This window comes from Malaclemys terrapin, chromosome 3, assembly GCF_027887155.1.
Source record: "Malaclemys terrapin pileata isolate rMalTer1 chromosome 3, rMalTer1.hap1, whole genome shotgun sequence".
NCBI lineage: Eukaryota > Metazoa > Chordata > Testudines > Emydidae > Malaclemys > Malaclemys terrapin.
Genome location: NC_071507.1, coordinates 132,816,439 through 132,835,286, shown reverse-complemented (window position 1 = coordinate 132,835,286; position 18,848 = coordinate 132,816,439). Strand labels below are relative to the sequence as shown.

At 36.9% G+C, this 18,848-nt stretch overlaps 1 protein-coding gene across 1 annotated transcript in view; it reads right to left on the bottom strand.

The window, feature by feature from the left end:
- Positions 1–18,848, bottom strand: part of ASCC3 (activating signal cointegrator 1 complex subunit 3) — a 508,554-nt gene that overhangs the window by 136,647 nt on the left and 353,059 nt on the right. Inside the window, exons 15-16 of the mRNA XM_054023229.1 lie at positions 15,035–15,226; positions 14,496–14,720 (exon numbers count right to left, since the gene is read on the bottom strand). Of these exons, the coding sequence (XP_053879204.1) occupies positions 14,496–14,720; positions 15,035–15,226 (417 nt within the window). The remainder of the gene's footprint in view (positions 1–14,495; positions 14,721–15,034; positions 15,227–18,848) is intronic.

Genomic DNA, 18,848 nt, shown 5'->3' with positions numbered 1-18,848 from the left:
TTTAATGAGGCCAATGAAGGTATTAGGGATACTAGCACCATTACAGAGGGGCATACGGGATGGGGGATTACCGCATCCGAGGTAGAAACAAAACTAGAACGCCTTAATGGGACTAAGTCGGGTGGACCGGACGATCTTCATCCGAGAATATTGAAGGAATTGGCGCGGGAAATAGCAGGCCCATTAGCGACTATATTTAATGAATCTGTAAACTCGGGGGTAGTCCCGTTAGACTGGAGAATAGCCAATGTGGTTCCTATTTTCAAGAAAGGGAAAAAAAGTGACCCGGGTAACTATAGGCCTGTTAGTTTAACATCAGTAGTGTGCAAGGTGCTGGAGAAGATTCTGAAAGAGAAACTAGTTGAGGACCTTGAAGTTAATGGCAAATGCGATAAATTACAGCATGGTTTTACGAAGGGCAGATCGTGCCAAACGAATCTGATCTCCTTCTTTGAGAAAGTAACGGACTTATTAGATAAGGGAAATGCGGTGGACCTAATATACCTGGATTTCAGTAAAGCGTTTGATACAGTACCCCATGAGGAACTATTGGTTAAAATGAAAAACATGGGGATCGATATGAAAATCCAGAGGTGGATAGGGAATTGGTTAATGGGGAGAATGCAGCGGGTCGTATTAAAGGGTGAATTGTCGGGTTGGAGGGAGGTTACTAGTGGAGTGCCTCAAGGTTCGGTTTTGGGACCCATCTTATTTAATCTATTTATAACTGACCTCGGGACCGATTGCAAGAGTGGGCTGATAAAGTTTGCGGATGATACGAAGGTGGGAGGAGTTGCAAACTCGGAGGAGGATAGGGATACTCTGCAGGGAGACTTGAATGAGCTTGTGAATTGGAGTATCAGAAATAGGATGAAATTTAATAGTAAAAAGTGTAAGGTGATGCACTTGGGGACGAATAATAACAATTTTAGTTACAAGATGGGGACGCATTGGTTAGAAGTAACGGAAGAGGAGAAGGACCTATGGGTCCTTGTGGACCGCAGGATGACTATGAGTCGGCAATGTGACGTGGCGGTGAAAAAAGCCAATGCGGTCTTGGGATGTATTAGGCAAGGTATATCTAGTAGAGATAGGGAGGTCCTGCTTCCGTTGTATAAGGCGCTGGTGAGACCTCATTTGGAGTACTGTGTGCAGTTCTGGTCTCCAATGTTTAAAAAAGATGAACTCAAACTGGAACGGGTGCAGAGAAGGGCGACTAAGATGATCAGAGGAATGGAAAACCTGTCGTATGAAAAGAGATTAGAGGAGCTTGGGTTGTTTAGTCTGACAAAGCGAAGGCTGAGGGGGGATATGATTGCTATCTTTAAATATATCAGAGGGGTTAATACAAGGGAGGGAGAGGAATTATTCCAGTTTAGTACTAATGTGGACACGAGAACGAATGGATACAAACTGGCCGGGGGGAAGTTTAGGCTTGAAATTAGACGAAGGTTTCTGACCGTCAGAGGGGTGAAATATTGGAACGGCCTTCCGAGGGAAACGGTGGGGGCGACGGACCTGTCTGGTTTTAAGATTAAGTTGGATAAGTTTATGGAGGGAATGGTTTAATGATAAAACATAGTAGCCAAGGAAAACCAAGCAATGGTACATGAACAGCAAAATGGCCAACAAGGGTCAGGCTAGAGACTCTTGCCTATATGCTCGGGGTATTACTGATCGCCATATTTGGGGTCGGGAAGGAATTTTCCTCCAGGGTAGATTGGCTGAGCCTCTGGAGGTTTTTCGCCTTCCTCCGCAGCATGGGGCAGGGATCACTAGCAGGAGGGTCTCAGCCGATTGAAGTCACTAAAACACAGGATTGGGGACTTCAACGGTAGAGTCCAGGGAAGGGTCTTGCGGCCTGCAGCATGCAGGGGGTCAGACCAGATGATCATAATGGTCCCTTCTGACCTTAATGTCTATGAGTCTATGAGTCCTGTCTGAGTTTAAGTGAGATGTTTGCAACCTGACTTAAATAGAAAATGTTTCAATTATATCCTCATATGTGTTTAAGAAGCCATATTGTAAGGGAAAATGTCCTGAAATTGTGGAAATAAGATGACTATAGATATTTTTCAAATTGACACACCGGGCTTTTTACCATGTCTCCATATATTGTCATCACTTTAAAAATAGGTTTCACCTGCCTTTTATCTTTGAAGATTCACATACACATGGTATCTAGCCAGGGCCAGTTGTAGGGGCGAGTGAGAAAGGCGCTCACCCCGGGTGGTAACTTCTGGGGGAGCCGTACCGCTGGGTGTTTTGTTTTGTTTTGCTTCGCTATGACCGGCCAGCCTTTATTTTATTATTGTTATTTTTTGCTCTGCTGATTGGCCAGCTTATTTATTTATTTTTTTGGCTCGGTCACCAGTGTGGAGGGAAGAGAGATTGCAAAAACATTTTTCATCCTAGCCAGCAAAATGGCTAGGGCTGCTCCTGCCTTTAGCACACAGCTGTAATATCAGAATGCAACTGAAAGTTGAGTGGGTGATTTTATATATTTCTGTAGACTACTAATGCAACCATACTGAAACAATATCTCACTCAAGAATCTTTTTGTAAGTTAGTAAAGTATTGACACATTACATATTTACATTTTTAAAAAGGCAACTTCAGTTCTATTCTCTATCAGTTCTAGTCACAAAAGACAATTATTTTTGTTTTTATTCTAACATGTTAATATTACTTGGCTGTGGGAATTCAAGATTTCCATTATACTACTCAAACAATATATACTCTTTTGCTTTGTTTCTCTCCATATTGTTTGGCAAACTCCTTAACAATGACTAATGTTAAAAGATCAATTTTCTTTTATGGTCTGTCTCTCAAATAAATCCATTCAATTACTTGAAAAAAAAAAAAAGCACACACAATGGTAAGCAATTTCTAATTCTCAGATCTACAGGTCTATGTTAATAATAGGGAAATTCATTGTTATGAAATAGGAAATAAACAAAAAGCCCAACCTTACACTAAAAATAATACTGACACCCCAAATCTACTGTTAGTTAAACCAGTTTAAATCTGGAGTAACCCCTTTTGACTTCAATAATGAATGTTCATACTTAAATCTCAGCTAAGGCTATGCTTCATAAGACTGGCTTGTTTCCCAGTAGGATAGAAATGGACACCAAATAAGTAATATTTTGATAAGTGCAGATATTCATGGGACACTGAATGGGTTAAGAATGCACAATTATCCTAAGCTACTTTAACTCAGTTGAAAGGGAGGGAAGACATCTTATCTAGTGCATAAGCTTATCATCAATTTGCTACCCAAACTAATTTGTGCATTTGATTTCTCCCCATGACTCAATAAACCCCTTTCCGGTACATAACCTGAAGTAGCATAATGACATCTTTCAATATTACATAACCCCTCCTGAAAATATCTAATTTCGAATCATCAAGGTATAAAGTTCTTATTCTGGAAGATAGCAAAGTCTGATGCGAGTCAAAAACAAACCACTGTTTCTCCCTCATTCATTTTAATTACTCATTTTGCATTTAGATTTGTTCAAAATTAAATATTTCCATAGTTAAAAGCAAAGCTAAGGAGGAAGATAGTAAGAATGTGTAGTATAGATGGGTTGCAGATGAAATCTGTAAATGTTTGTAAGGCTTTAAAACCTATTAATGCTCATCATTTTTTTAAGTACTGTACTCACTGAATGTCATATGGAGAAAAAAGCTACTTCTGAATATTTGCTGCCATCTAGTGACCACCTAAAGTTCCTGTGGATTGCTGGATAAGGTCAACATAGGCTAACAACAAAGTATTTTCTACTGCAAACACTTAAGAGTAATTATGAAACAAATGATCTATAAAATGAGAAACTGTCCTACCCCAATAAAGAGAAGGGAGCTGTATCATTCTTCAATAAAGGTAAAGAACTTGAGTAAAAGGCAAAGACACACTGAAGAGGGCTAATTTAACTGAATAAATCTGAACTATAGAAGTATTCTATTTAAGTTCAGGAATATAGTAGGTTTTTATTTTGTAAATATAGTAAGAACTATTTTTCTTATCATTTCTTTGAATCCCCTGTACAAAGATCAAATAAAGACAACCTATCAATTTGCTATCTTTTAAACATAGTCTCTTTGCTAGAGATAAAAAAGAAAAGCTCAATACATCCTATCAGAATCAAATTTTCTTTAATTCTTCACTCTTCCATGCTAAATAATTTTAGGCTTGGTCATTTTCTCTGAACTTTTCTCGACCTATTCTATCTCAGTTAGATTCTTCTTAAATAGCTTGTCTACACTCATCTCATTGTCCCTAAAACAAATTGTGAATCTTGCTAGCACTGGTGCAGCTTTATAGAGTTAGCAATGGGGAGACTCTTGTATAGAGAAGGTGCCGGTGGCCATTAGGACTTCAAGACACCATATCTTCTAGACTTGATCTAAAAGGAATTTGAAAACTGGTGGTAATATGCTGGTGACAGCTCTACAAAACCACTCCCATTGTTTCTGCAACAGTCAATAGTTGGGTGATTCTGAGGGGAAAAAAGCCAGTATAGACACAGCCTATGTGAGGTGATCAAAACTGAACACACTACCTCAGATGATGGTGTGCCACTGTTCAGTGTAATGGTATCCCATTTGCATTTTATTTTATTTTATTTTTTCCTCCAAAGTGTTTTTGGCCTATTGGAGACGTATTCTGCTACTTATGATTCCTACAACTTTCCAAGCTTATATTTAATCAGTATATATGTGAAGATCTAATAAGTATATGACTATTGCTGAACTCAAAGAGATAAATGGTCAGGTTGCCATCTAGAAAAACAATAGACTACTGTAACTAGTTTGACTTACTATTGATTTTCTGTAATCAAGCGACCACCAATCTTTCCTGCCTTGTCATGACAGTAGGATAAATCATGTCCTGCATATCAGATACCATAAAAAAATCGTCGTTTCATGGTCTTGTCAATGCCTTATTTTGGCTTTTCAGCATTTTCAGTTAATCACAGTATTGCTACTTCCATTAAAATGTTCATAAACAATCATTAGCACACTTCTCAACAGATTCTCAGCTGATTTAGCTGCACTGAAGCCAGTGGAATTTCATTAACATGCACCAGCTGGGGATCTGGCCCTTAAAGTACAATATTACAATTACATTACAATACATTGATCTTTTAAAAAAATCAGACTTTCAGAATTTCATTCTACTTCTTTGCTTATTTATAAGGTGGACCAATAATTAAGAGACTCTAAATGGTTTAGTGTTGCAGCATATCACAACTTCTTAGTTTTTTTAACCATTTAAGTAACACAATATTTATTATTCAGTAGTATTTTTTTATTATCGTAGCACCTAAGAGCCTCAGCCTTAGACCAGGACCCCACTGTGCTAGGTGCTGTACAAACACAGAACAAAAAGACAGTCATGCTTGTTTATTATTTTGGGAATTTGGCATACAAAATATTCCTTTCTACACTAGTTTGCCAATTTTCTTTCTCCGCTCTCACTCCCAGTTTTTAATTTAGCGTAATAAAAATTAAAATGACTATATTTTAGCATATTCTCTAAATTTTTTTGTGATCTGGTTAGTCTTATTAACTACTAAAGTATATATATTATGTGATTCAGTTACTCCCAAACTTCTCTGACTTTATAATGCATTGCTTTACGTTTCATACTGAAGGTAACTGTGTGATCTACAATATTGTCTTTGCAATGGGTAAAAAAGCCTTAGCATTTTTACATAGTACCATTTGGGTATTTCGTTACTGTTAAGGATCATTTGAATTTCCATTGGGTCCATCTTTGGGCCTACGATGGATTTCATTCATGTTTGAGGACATTAAATTATGCTACTGAACATTTTAATGCCTATTTAGTAAAATATTATCATATTCCTCTCTGTTATAGATCTGCAGCCACAATATTATAGATTATGTACAATTCTTCATAAACAGGCCAACTTTGTTATGGATGTTAGTCTTACTAGGAATATGAAATACTTGCACTCCATTTTTTAAAATTTAAATATTTTGGTGCCTAGCAGTTACTCCAGATGAGTACTATTCCAACATTACAGAGCACTTTCTCCCGCATCTGTCTTGCTTTTACATACTCCTTTTCCTTGTGACTATTCTACATGAGGATTAAGTGCCCATTTGGATACATATCAGCTCAGCTGGTACTATGGAATGATATTTACCTTTCCAAGTCTTCTGTAATTAGTTTTGTTTGATGGTGTCTAAGCTAATGAAATGTAGATAATTTATTATTAAATGGAAGAAAAACAAATAATAATGCTACATTAAAGCATCACAGTTAAAACCACAAACCCAGAAAATGCAAAAGTTAGTTTTCCAAAAACAATGCTAACGGCACATTTGTTTAACAACAGACAGCTGCAGCAAGTCTGGGTTAGCAGAAGCTTGGTACATTGATTTGTTATGTGTTTGTACAATGCACAGCACAAAGAAGTCCTGATTTAACTGGAGTCTCTGGGTGTTGTTACGCTAGAATATAATAAATCATAATAAATGGTAGGCACTAGCTTCGTCTTTGCAATGAACGAAACAAACATTTAAAATGGAAACTGTGAATTTGCAAAATATTCTAGAATGCAGCAAAACAGCAAACAAAAATGAGAATGTCCCTAAAATGATGTTTACCTATCCTTGATATGAAGCTAGATGTTTACCTAGCTGATTTTAAAAGTGCAAATTAAGTTTAAAAAAAATTGGACTTTTGCCCTTCTTTTCTTTACCCTATAAAGAAGGCCTGCAAAAATTAATCCTCCTCTCCCTGAAAAAGGATATGTTTTCTGCTTGTTCTGTTTTAACCATAGAAATATCAACATCAGGTATGGTCTTTGGTTTTGCTGAAAAAGCACTAGAATCTTGGGATATTATACCTTATTTGAAGAGGTAAAGTGTTGATGCTCTAATAAAATGTTCCTTCTCCAAAATATTAGTCAGTCACTGGAATTAAATAGACATTAAGAAAAAGAAACAAACCCCCAAATTTTAGACATTCTAACTAAAGGTCCCTTCCCTCCTGAATTATTATAAATGCTTGTGATACTATCATTTCACTAGTTCCCCACTTGTCCTAGGACAGAGAAAACCTGAATTTATAATGTAAAAATAAAGTGGAAAAATAAATACTTTTTGGGAAGGGGAAAAAATAGTTAAAAAAAAGTTTTCTCTTGCCAAGCAAAATCACTAATCCCCAATGAACATTATGTTGAAGCAAAGTTTCAAACTTAACAGGACAACTGGTACCACGAATACTCTCTTTATACCAGTTGATGATCTGGCCCACAGTGTTTCTTTATTAGCTCTATTTACTAGAGTACAGCTAGATTTTTTTTTAATTAAACATGTATTATTTAACTCATCCATGTGTGAATTAAAAAGGAAAATCAATTCCAGCTGAGACTAAACATGTAAAATTTTATTTTAAAAAAGCCAATATTTAGGAAGTTATGAATGTGAAAACAGCGTTATAACAGAAATCATTTTGCAACTTCTACTGTTGTCGACACTAACAGGCTCCAGTTAATATGTTATTGTTCTCAAACTTCATTGCACCGTGACCCACTTCTGACAACAAAAACTACTGCACAACCCCAGGTCGGGGGCTAAAGCCCGAGCCCTGCCACCTCAGGCTGAAGCCCTTGGGCGATGGGGGTCGGGCTTTGGCTTTGGCCCTGGGCCCCAGCAAGTCTAACACCATCCCAGGTGACCCCATTAAAACGGGGTCGCGACCCACTTTGGGGTCCTGACCCACAGTTTGAGAACCGCTGGATCAGAACCATTGACCAGCCCAAGAATTATTTTAGTTACCATGTCTGGATATGTTTTTATTTCACATTGGAGGTGGTTGCATGCATTCCAAAATCTTTATCACCTGCTAGAGCTCTAATTTGTATGTTTTGATAAATAAATATATAAAACGTGCGTGTGTGGAGTCTGGGTAGGAGGGCACCCATTCATTCTGCAACAGTCCCAATTGCCAGCACATATCTAAGATTTTAAAGTTCAGCTGGACAAGTTCTGCCTGCTTTATATTCAAAAAATAAAAATAAAAAAATAATAATTTGATTTAATAGGGAAAAAACTAATTATAATTAACATTGCTCTGTTCCGTAAGTGCTAATTAGCAATAGTGTGTTATGTATTTAAATCAAAATTCCTATATAATTTTATAAAATTATATCAACTAAAAATAGTATCTCTAGAAAATAAGATGGGGAGAGACTTGCATGGTGTTATCAATTACCTTCATTAGATTCCATCAAAAGGATCCTCCTACATCCATCACAGTTAAAGATTTATATCATAGCTGTACAATACATTAATTAGTGATTGTCTTGGAAGAACTATGCATCTGTCAATGTGATTTACAATCTTCTACCTTCTTCCTCACCTCCACCAGTAATTACTATCTCTACTAGAATATATGAGTCATGACATCAGTCATATTAACACTGGTATTAGGAGCTAAAGTGGCATATCCTATATGTTGTGCTACGCCAAGTAACAGTTTTGTGAACTTCTCCAGGGGCCAAAGAACTCTCACATTATTTCTCATATAGGCTTTTGAAAACATGAGTTTTTTAAGCCAATTCCACACCTCAGTTTTCCAAAGGTGCTCATTGCAACTGAAAGTCTTGTCTGGCCAGGAGGAAGTAAAGAGTTTGGGGCTCCTTTAAGCATCTCTTCTAAATTTGACTTACACGGGACTTACCTGGGTGGAACCAAAGGGGGAACAGGAAGTGGACGGTCAAGAGGAAAGATTTATATCCCATGCAGTCTGGAAGGAACCCTCTCTCTCATTAATCAGAGATCAGCAACACCCACCCTCCAACCATGGGATCAGAGTAAGACTGTGTTTTTATGATCTGCTGTGGGCATTGCACTAGTCATTGTTTTTCTTTCAGGGCTAGGAAAGAATTTTTCCCTCACTGCCAAATTGGCTGAGGTGGGGTGGGCTTTTTGCCTTGCCCACAGGTCAAGGATCCAGTGGGGGTAGGTAAAGAGGTTAAGCCAAGATGCCACAATTTAGCAGGTACCAGGTGTCCAGTGCAGTACTTGTTACAGAGACAATACAGTTCCCTAATAAATAGCAGTTGGAAGGGGATTTAGGAGAAGTCATCCATTAAAGAAGCTGGGAAAAGGAAGGTTGGAGCTCCTAAAGTCAGACAACAGGGAGACAACCCACCCCCTCTGTCCCACCCAGTTCCTCTTAACCCTCCTATGAGAGGCGGATGGAGGGGTCCCAGCAACAGGCTTGGACCAGGTTAGAAAAGGGGAGAGTTGACAGCGGCACTTGCAAATAAGTGGAAATGATTGAGAAAAGCCCTGTACAATTTCTTATCGAGTATTCCCAGATAAGTTAAATGAGGAGAGTTGAGGCCTAATTAAACCTCATCCATTGCTGGTTGTGGAAAAAAGTCAAAGCTTCATTAATAAAGTCTTTGCATAATGCTTCAAGATAGGAAAAATACATTAACATAGCTCCCCATACATTAAAAAGACAGATTCTAGAAAGACAGATGCACAACCAGCTACTCTTTTACGATATGTCCATACCAGAAAACTTGCTTAAAAACAGGCAATACAATTGTCTGTTTCTTTAAAAAATCACAAAGATAGAAAGTTATCACTATCACTTACATAAGAAAACTTGATGCGGTTTTGGCAATAACTTGTGGCATGTTTCCAAATGGGGATAATGTCCTTTTCGCAATAACCATTATAACCCGATGTTGGTGTTAAAACGGCTCTATAAAGATGGACACTTCTCTGCTTTGAGGCCATTCATGAGAAAAAATTGCAGTAACTCTGATTTTGTAATTTACTGCAATTTCTAGGAAAACAGAGCACTTAGAGGGAACCCATCACTCTTCTAGAAATCAGAAGACTCTTGTCCAAAAGTTTTTGTCAGAAATTTCTCCAAGTTCTCTTTCCAACCTCTCAATTATATATAATTTATGTTTTGTTATTTTATTATTATCTCTACCCCAGAAAAGACCCCAAGTAGCCTAATTAGTTATTAAAAATAAGTTTTATAGTTAAACAGATGAATATATGCTTAACAGATATAAAAATCTTGGCTAAAATCCTAGTTTTTCAGTCATAGGATTATCCATACTTATTAAATTGAACTTTTTATTGGCATGTAGTATTCAGATATTATAAGGTAAGACAGCTAATTGATAGGATTTTCTTCAACTTTTGTTCAAAGGGCAGTAGTTAGACACAAAAACTGGGTATTTGAGTTGGAAACTTTCAAGCACCTTTATTAGTTGGCTCAATCTTCTGTTCCATACTACAGCTATTTAATTTTGCACTGTTTTCCTTCTGACAGAGGCACAAAACAGGACTGTCTCCTTTCATGGATTTTGCCTTTTCTGCACAACTATCAATTGGCTTAATCACTTAAACCTTAGTGTGCTGTGGGACACTCAAACCCCCTTAACTTATGGATATGAAGTGATCCATGTCTCCGTATTTTCTAAATTAAATCAAAGATTAAGGTATAGGTTTAGACTGCGGTTTTCAAAGCCAACTGAGGGTATATTTTAATGGAAATTGTGTATCAAAATGCACAGAGATATAAGAATTGCCATACTGGGTCAGACCTGTGGTCCATTTAATTCACTATCATGTCTCTGACACTGGATAGTACCAGATGCTTCACAGGAAGGCACAAGAAACTGCAGAAGAAGCAGATATGTAGTAATCTGCCATTGATTAAGGTCTCATCCTGATCCAATAGTTAGAGATTGGTTTAAACCCTGAAACATGAGATTTTATCTTCCTTCCATTGTTCTTTTCATTAGTATTAACAGCAAGTCTTGTTATTCATACACTTGTCCAATTCCTCTTTGAATCTTTATAAGTTCTTGGCCTCAATGACATCATACAACAATGAATTCCACAGTCTAAATACATGTTGTGTGAAAAAGTATTTCCTTTGTAAGTTTTTAGTTTTCCATTTTTCAATTTCATTGAATATCTCTTTTTTCTTGCATTATGAAACAGGGAGAACATGTGATACATATTTTTATCATGTTTCCTCTTATTCATCTCTTTTCTAAGGTAAACAATCCCAATCTTTCTAGGCTTCATATGAGAGTTTTTCCCCACCTAATCATACTCCTTGCCTTCTCTGAACCCCACTCTAATTCTGCAATATCCTTTTTGAGTGATCTGTATTGTTCACAATATTCCATATGAGTCTGCATCTTTAATATAGTTTTATAATACTATACTTTTTTTTCCTGTATTGTTCTCCATACCATCCCTTATGCATCTTGGATACTCTTTTTAACCAAACCCGCACATTGAGCGTAGGTATTAACTGAGTGGATCACAATGATGCCCAGATCTCTTTCCTGTATTAGTACAGTTAATTTAGAACCCTGTAAGGTTTATGATTACTACAAAATTTCCCCTCCACTGTGCAATACATTGTATTTATCAACATCGGATTTCATCTGCCATCGTGTCGACCATTCAGCTACCTTGATTAAGTCCTCCTGAAGTTCCTCATAGTATTTTATGAACTTGACTATCTTAATAATTTTGTTATGGCCTAGCTGGCTTTGAAAATTTCAACATTAGCTAAATCACTTTATGATATAAACCCTATCATTATAGTAACTGCAATTTTAAAGTGGAGCGTAGTAGCTTCACTTACTTGAAATTTTTACCCCAGAATACAAAAGAAATAGAGAAAACCTATTTGCACAGAACTCAAAATTGTTAGGTACTGTTTTCTCAACTCATGAACCGGTGTCAAGAAAAAACTCCATTGCAACTTGCGCTGAGGTGGCAGATTTCCAGTCAATCCTGTATAGAGAAGATCTCTATTTGCATTAAGTTTTGGAATTTTTGCTTCACTGTGAACACGTCCCTCCAGATATGCATACAGGATGTTTTCAATACAACAAACCTAATTATGTCAAATATATACAAATGTGGTAATAACACAATGTGACATATGTTAGAAATCTATCAAGGGGCTGTTTCTGGTACAAAGTTCTTGACAAAATGGCTCAGTTTACTTTAAGTCTGCTATTTGCAGGTACAGTATTTCTTGAATTTTTTATTTTGGATATTATGTTACCTGCCCAATTTATTGGAATGTAAGTTAGCTGAGGCATAAATTACTCTATTAGACATATTGTTTAAATTTCTTTTGCATGGACATAAAGAGTAGGTCAATACTCTAAGCCTGGGTTAGAAATAATCAGTAAAAATGCTTGATCTACCTACACAGCAGAAAGACTTGATAGGTTCTACAGTATGTTCTTTTGAGAGTTTCATTTCTATTTTACCACAGCTATTAGATTTATAGCTTCACTTCCCCCTTTTCTTTTCCTGACCCTCAATTTTTATTAAAGTATATTATTGACTAACCTTGGTCTTTCATCGAGAGAGAGAAAGAGAGAAAGCACTGGAATGGGTTCCTAAGGAGGTGGTGGAATCTCTGTCCTTAGAGGTTTTTAAGGCCCGGCTTGACAAAGCTCTGGCTGGGATTATTTAGTTGGTGTTGGTCCTGCTTTGAGCAGGGAGTTGGACTAGATGATCTCCTGAGGTCTCTTCCAACCAGATTCTTCTATGATTCTATGAAATCTTGGTCTGGGGGAAAATGGTGGGAGATTCACAGGCCCTATCTCCTCTTCTTCCCCCAAGCAGATCAAAGGTGTATTGGGAGAAGAGCACAGCAGGGCTGCTGTCAGCTCCGTAGCAGCAGGCCTACGGAACTCAAGTGCTCAGGACAGTAGCTGATCCACCAAGCTCCCTCCAGTGTTGTTCTCCCTTTGCTCTGCCTCATTTTTGGGGAAAGAGGAATAGCAGATGGTCACAGGCGTTTCCTTTTCTAACCCTCCTTTCTCTCTCTCCTATTCTGGGGCATGTGGGAGGAGGGGATTTTCTCTCCCTTTGCCCCCAAGCCTCACCAGGTTCCTTGGGGGGCACCACTAGGAGATGCTCCTGTCCAGAACCCTTGCTACACTCCAAAACTTCCAGATATTTTTAAATTGTATGGGAGAGGGATGGGAAGCACATATGAACATTTTCACCCTTCTATAGTATTTTATGGCTAATGCTCTTTGAAGTAGCTGAAGCCTTTTCAGGCAGGTGCTGCAGCCCCAACTACACCCATCCCCTGGGCTGTACTGATGTATAAATCTACTTGGACAGAGATTCTTCCTGCAAACAGGGATTGAAAAGAGAGTCTCAATCAAGAGAGCCCAAAATGTCAAAAACTGAGACATACCAAATCTGGCCATTTGCTCACCCTGACCCTCACACTTCTATGAAAAGCGGTACCTGCAGTTTTCATAAACTATTACATCTGTTTTAGCTTTATGTTTGGTTTTTAACTATTACTCATATTTTTTCCTTTTTTATATAACTTGGCCCTCCAATCACAAAACAACAATTACCAAAGACTAATGTAATGACAAACAATAACGCAAAGAAATACATGGATAAAAGAGTGAAACATATACCCAAACATCAAGACATAATGTGATCCATTAATAAAGTCATTAAGGCTTTCAAGGTTTCAATAGATTACTGAAGGGCATTTAAGTTAAATATAACTTAAAACTTTTTTCCAATAAAAGTAAAGAAATTTAAAGTGCTTTTGAAAAGTGATTTACCCTTCTTGATTTGGAATACATACTTAGATTTCTGAATGTCCCAGAAAAAATATTTTTTAATTGGTTACTATAATGACTAGCCTTTGAAAAGTTATATTTTATTATGATTAAAGAAAAATGTAGTCTGAAAATAACTATGACATTTTCAAAGAAAATAGATTTTCATTTGAGATTTTAATTTAAGCAAACTGATGACTTGCTGTTTGTAACAAATCTGTTTCAATTACTACTGTAAAACTAATATCAAAGAGAAAGAACAGGTCAAACCAGAATACGAGTTACACTTCCTAGCTCAAGGTTCAATAAATTAAATATTAAAGTTTTCACAAATAAAGGATAACTTTTCCAAAAAATTATTATTTTTTAGAAAATTTCTTGTTAGTTTGTTTATATATAACTGTATAACAGTATAAAAGTAAAAGGAAATATTTTTATACTTTGCCTTTATTAATAAACTTTATACAGAGCATTGGAACAATCCAGTTATGCTAATTAAATCCAGATTCTCCTAAAAGAATTCTGTGTAAAAATATAAAAAAAGATTATAGGTTCTTCTGTAGATAGAGCTTATATCTGTTATGTTGACTCTCCATATTTTGACTTGTAATATCTATAATTACTTTCTGCTGTGCTTGTAATGCTTTGTGATACTTACCATGCGCCTGTGCAAAGTGTTGCTTATTGTTCATTTCTCTTAAATCAAAATATAGACCTGTAAAATCCCTTTATTGGGTGGCATTTCTATTAGTTTATAGACATGTTGAAAATATGAATATTGCATTTTTTTGTGATTAAAACTGGTCATCTTAAGATAGTTACTCTTAACTTATCAAATGTTACCTCTGCATTTAAGTTGTCAGCAAGGCTTTCAAGAAACTGGCTCTCAATTGGGTTCTGCTGAGTAAGCAGAGTCAGGTAATGGCTGAGTTTATCATGTGTTGTAATAATGATGCCTTCTCCAAATTTGTCAAACTGAGGCCGTCCAGCTCGACCAAATATCTGCATGACATCTAAAATTCCAAGGTCAACAAAGGAGCCTCTTTTTGCAGCATATATTTGTGTTCCCTGGTTGAGGAAAAGTTAATAAAAATTACCATAAACACACACGAATATAATCCTGATGAGCTGAATACTGAAATTAGGCAAATATAGCATGATCTCAAAAGTGTACCTTAACTAATCCTTTCATAATCTGCGATATATTTAAATCTGTACTATAAAAAACCGGATTCTGACTGGAGAGAATCAGTTTAACGAGATATAAATAACATTTCAAGTCAATCAGACCCCCCCAAATCACAACAAAGATCTTGCTATTCATGCATTTTTACAGGTTTGTTTTAAGACACATTCACTTGCAGAGCAGGATAAGCACTTACCTTAATAATAACAGCATGAGCAGGAAGATTGACACCCCAGGCTAATGTGGCTGTACAAACTAGGACTTTGATATGTCCATGAGAAAACAAGTTCTCAACCAAACTTCTGTCTTGCCGCAGCATTCCTGCATGATGAATACTAAATCCATCTGGAAACAATTCACGTAACTGCTTGTTTCTGGACCTTTGTACCTACAATGGGCAAAGGAAACATATTAATTCACTTAGAACTACAGTACAGGAAGCACCATACTTAAAAAGGATTTGAATTATCACCATTTCAAGAAGAAGAAGAAGAAGAAAAAAAAAGACTACTCAGTACTATCATGAACCATATAAAAATGAACCCTTTCCACTAATGGGGAAATGTAAGTACATACAAACACCTATTTATATACTGTAAGTGAATCAAATTGCTTCCCATAATTATTTGCAAAAGAATTCACTTACTTGGGACCCAGAGAAGCCAGATGAGCATTATAATACAGTGGCTTCATTTAAGCTGATGGCCCAGATTTACCGATTCACAGTATGAAAAGCTATTTGAAAGCCTGAATTTCTCTTTCCTTTTTAACATAAACTCGCTCTATTGGCAAGAATGATTGTTACTTTCCTGCTATTATAAGCATACCAACTGAGAATCTTTACATTTATCTGTGGATTTCTAGAGCACCCAACACTACAGTTTTTCAGAACTATATACTGTATTATAACTAATTTATTCTATGTTTAGTTGTGGCAAATGTCAATTTCTGCTTTATCATTAGATATATTAGTCCCAGTTCTGCTGTCTCGTACGCATCGCATGTCTACCAAGAGCCCATAGAGAAGCACAGTGGGTAAAGCAGAGCAGAATTTGGATCATTATGTTGGCATGTTGCGAAACACACACAATCAGTCTCTGCAAGCGAAAGGAGTGCAATTATGAAGGGGGAAGAGGAAAACAAATACTTAATTAAAGCAATTCAGATCATCTACTTTTTTCCAGAGTTGTTAATTTTGGGTTCTGAGAACTTGTGGGGAAAAATATGTTGGGGCTAATGAGACACCGAAAGGGTGACAAAGCTTCTCAATACCTGAGCTTTACTGTCTCAATAGTTGTTATTTATTCATTTGAAGGGAACCAAACTAAGCTTCAAATTGGTGAAGTGTTCATGAGGATTTTTATGTAAGTCAGTAGAAAAATCACATTATGTTATTTAACTTATCTGCTGCATTGCTCAAGAATGAATAAATATGAAACTGAGAATGAATAAATATGAAGCAATGCATTTCATGGGAACTATTCTTTGAAAGTTAGAAAAGGAAAACCAAATATTTTATAAAATACACAAATGAGCAAAAGGGGCATTGTATGTAGCAAATCAACCTCCAAAAAATAAAATCTCTTCATCTGCCAGTCTTCTTAATGCAGGCAAAATGTGAATTTGCTTCACTGTCAAAGTTGAGAATACTAGAACCAAGGAACTTCCGATTTGATTTAAAATACAGTGAATCTCAGTGCTAAAGAGTTTACAATGTATGGTAATTAACTTCTGTTTGAAAAAATGTAACCTCTCTGCATGTTAGATTATACAGTATGACAACCACTGAAAGCACAAACCACAAGTATCAATTCAAAATAAAATTTCACTTCCTTAATATTATGCACTGTATTTAGCTTGTACCGCTCACTGCATGTAAGTAAATGAGGTTATTGTACTTTTGGATTAAAAGAGTTGTCTCATAAAATATTGCTTAAGTATCACATAGTCGAATGCCAAAAATATTTACTGTATTACCATAATTATTTAGCCAAAGGAAGACCATTTAATTATCCATTGTTATAAAAGTTTAAGGCTAAGGTTAAAAACTAGAGACTAGCCTGAGTTGCAAAATTCAAATCCTGATCTAAATCCCCACAGACCAGAGGAGAGAAATCCAGGATTTTGGCTGAGTTCCATCTAGGGTTGCTACCTGTCTCTTTTTTAGCACCTCAGAGGTAGCAACCCTAATTCCATCTCTAGTCAAAACCTGAGAGATTGTTGTAACCATAATGAACAAGAGTAGTTGTTGATATTAAAACAGTTGCCCAACCAGTTTCAGAAAAATCATTGTCCAGCTACACTGAAAGAAGGATAGGAGACACTTGATATGGATTTAATCAGTCCGCAACTTTATTATTAGATGTTTGGGACTACCCAGCAGATAAAAAATGTAGTGCAGGCAAATCCATGTTCATTCAAATAACTATCTGGGGCTTCCACCCGCCCCACTTCATTTTCCATCCAGGTCCCCCAGCCAGCCCATGGCTGGGACCTTACCATCCACCCTCTTCTTCCTCGTAGGAGAGGTAAGATGGGCTATAAGTAAGGGGGAGTTGCTCCCTGCCATACCAATCATAGGAGCCCCTCCCCATTCCATTCCTTTAACCAGCATCTCCTTTTTAAGTCCTTTACCAGGCCATTTATCCAGTCATTGGATGCCTTCTCTATGAAGTACCTGCACTGAATATCTGCCCAAAACTTACAAAATGAGTTGCGACATAACAACTAACCCCCTTTCCTCCTCACCATAGTAAGCACTCCCTCAAACCAGCTGTAGGGAAGGCAAAAAAAACCCCACTCCACCTAAATGAATACAGTGGTGGGGGAAAATACTTTCCTAATCACCCTAAAAAGGAGTGACTAGTGCAAAGCCCACAGCAGGTCCAATCCAATCTGATATTTGCTATCTTGAGGGGAGGGAGGATGGGTGCTGATTTCCCTGCTGCATGGAGAAAGGGATTTTAATGCCCAAACCTGCCCCTTTTAAAGTCTTCTGCACTTATGTTCCCAGTGGATGAGTCATGTCGCCCACGCTGACCCCCAGCTTCTGGCCTCCTGCCTTCCCTCACCAGTAAAGCAGCAGCAGCTTCTGACCTCCTGCAACAGCTTCAGACCTCCTGCCTCCCCTCACCCGTAAAGCACTGCTACCCTTCCTCTGGCGAGCCTGGACAACATCTCCCCCACTTCAGGTGTGATGCAATCAAACTAATATTGGGAAAATAATCTATTAATAAGAAAGACCAGGTGCTGACATGCAGTTCTTTTAGATTTGATTAAGAGAAGAGGGAGGCTCTTAATGGAGACCAAAGGAGGAGCATGGGAAGTGTGTTTGTGAGGAAAGACAAAAATTAAGAGAAAAGGTTTATTCATTTGAGAATTCCAAATAGGTGAGCATTCTTGAGTATTTTATAATATATTTAAATATTTATTTGCACCCAAAATATACCAAAAACCTTAAAATAAAATTCTTGAAGAATACTGGCTCTCTTAAACACAATATTTTTAACAGGTACTTAAGAGATTAACTGTATTTTACTGCAAGATTATCAATAGTATGCTACAGAGTTCACAGTACACATTTGCTATTGTGAAAAATAATAATGATGGCTAGACTCATTATCTACGGCACTGAAAAAATTAAATGATATGTATAGCACTGGTGGTTTTGTAATTACCAATGCAAAGAGTTCTGTTGTACATAAAAGAATCAAATCAAACAAGTGGTGTTAAAAACAACAACTGCGAACAGGCATCAAAGAGAAAAAACACATGTAATATGCAAAAATATCCAGCAGCTGTAACATATGCAAAATCTCTGTTTGAAAGATTGCACATTGCTCTATCAAGGCCACAGAGATTCTTAAATATAAACAGCTAAAAGAAACAAGCAGAGCCAAACAGAATGAAAATGTGCCAGTCATTAAATGAGTGATACAACTGAATTATCACTTTTGTTTCTGGAACTTGAATGATTCCTATTAGCTTTTACAAAATAAAACCACCATTTA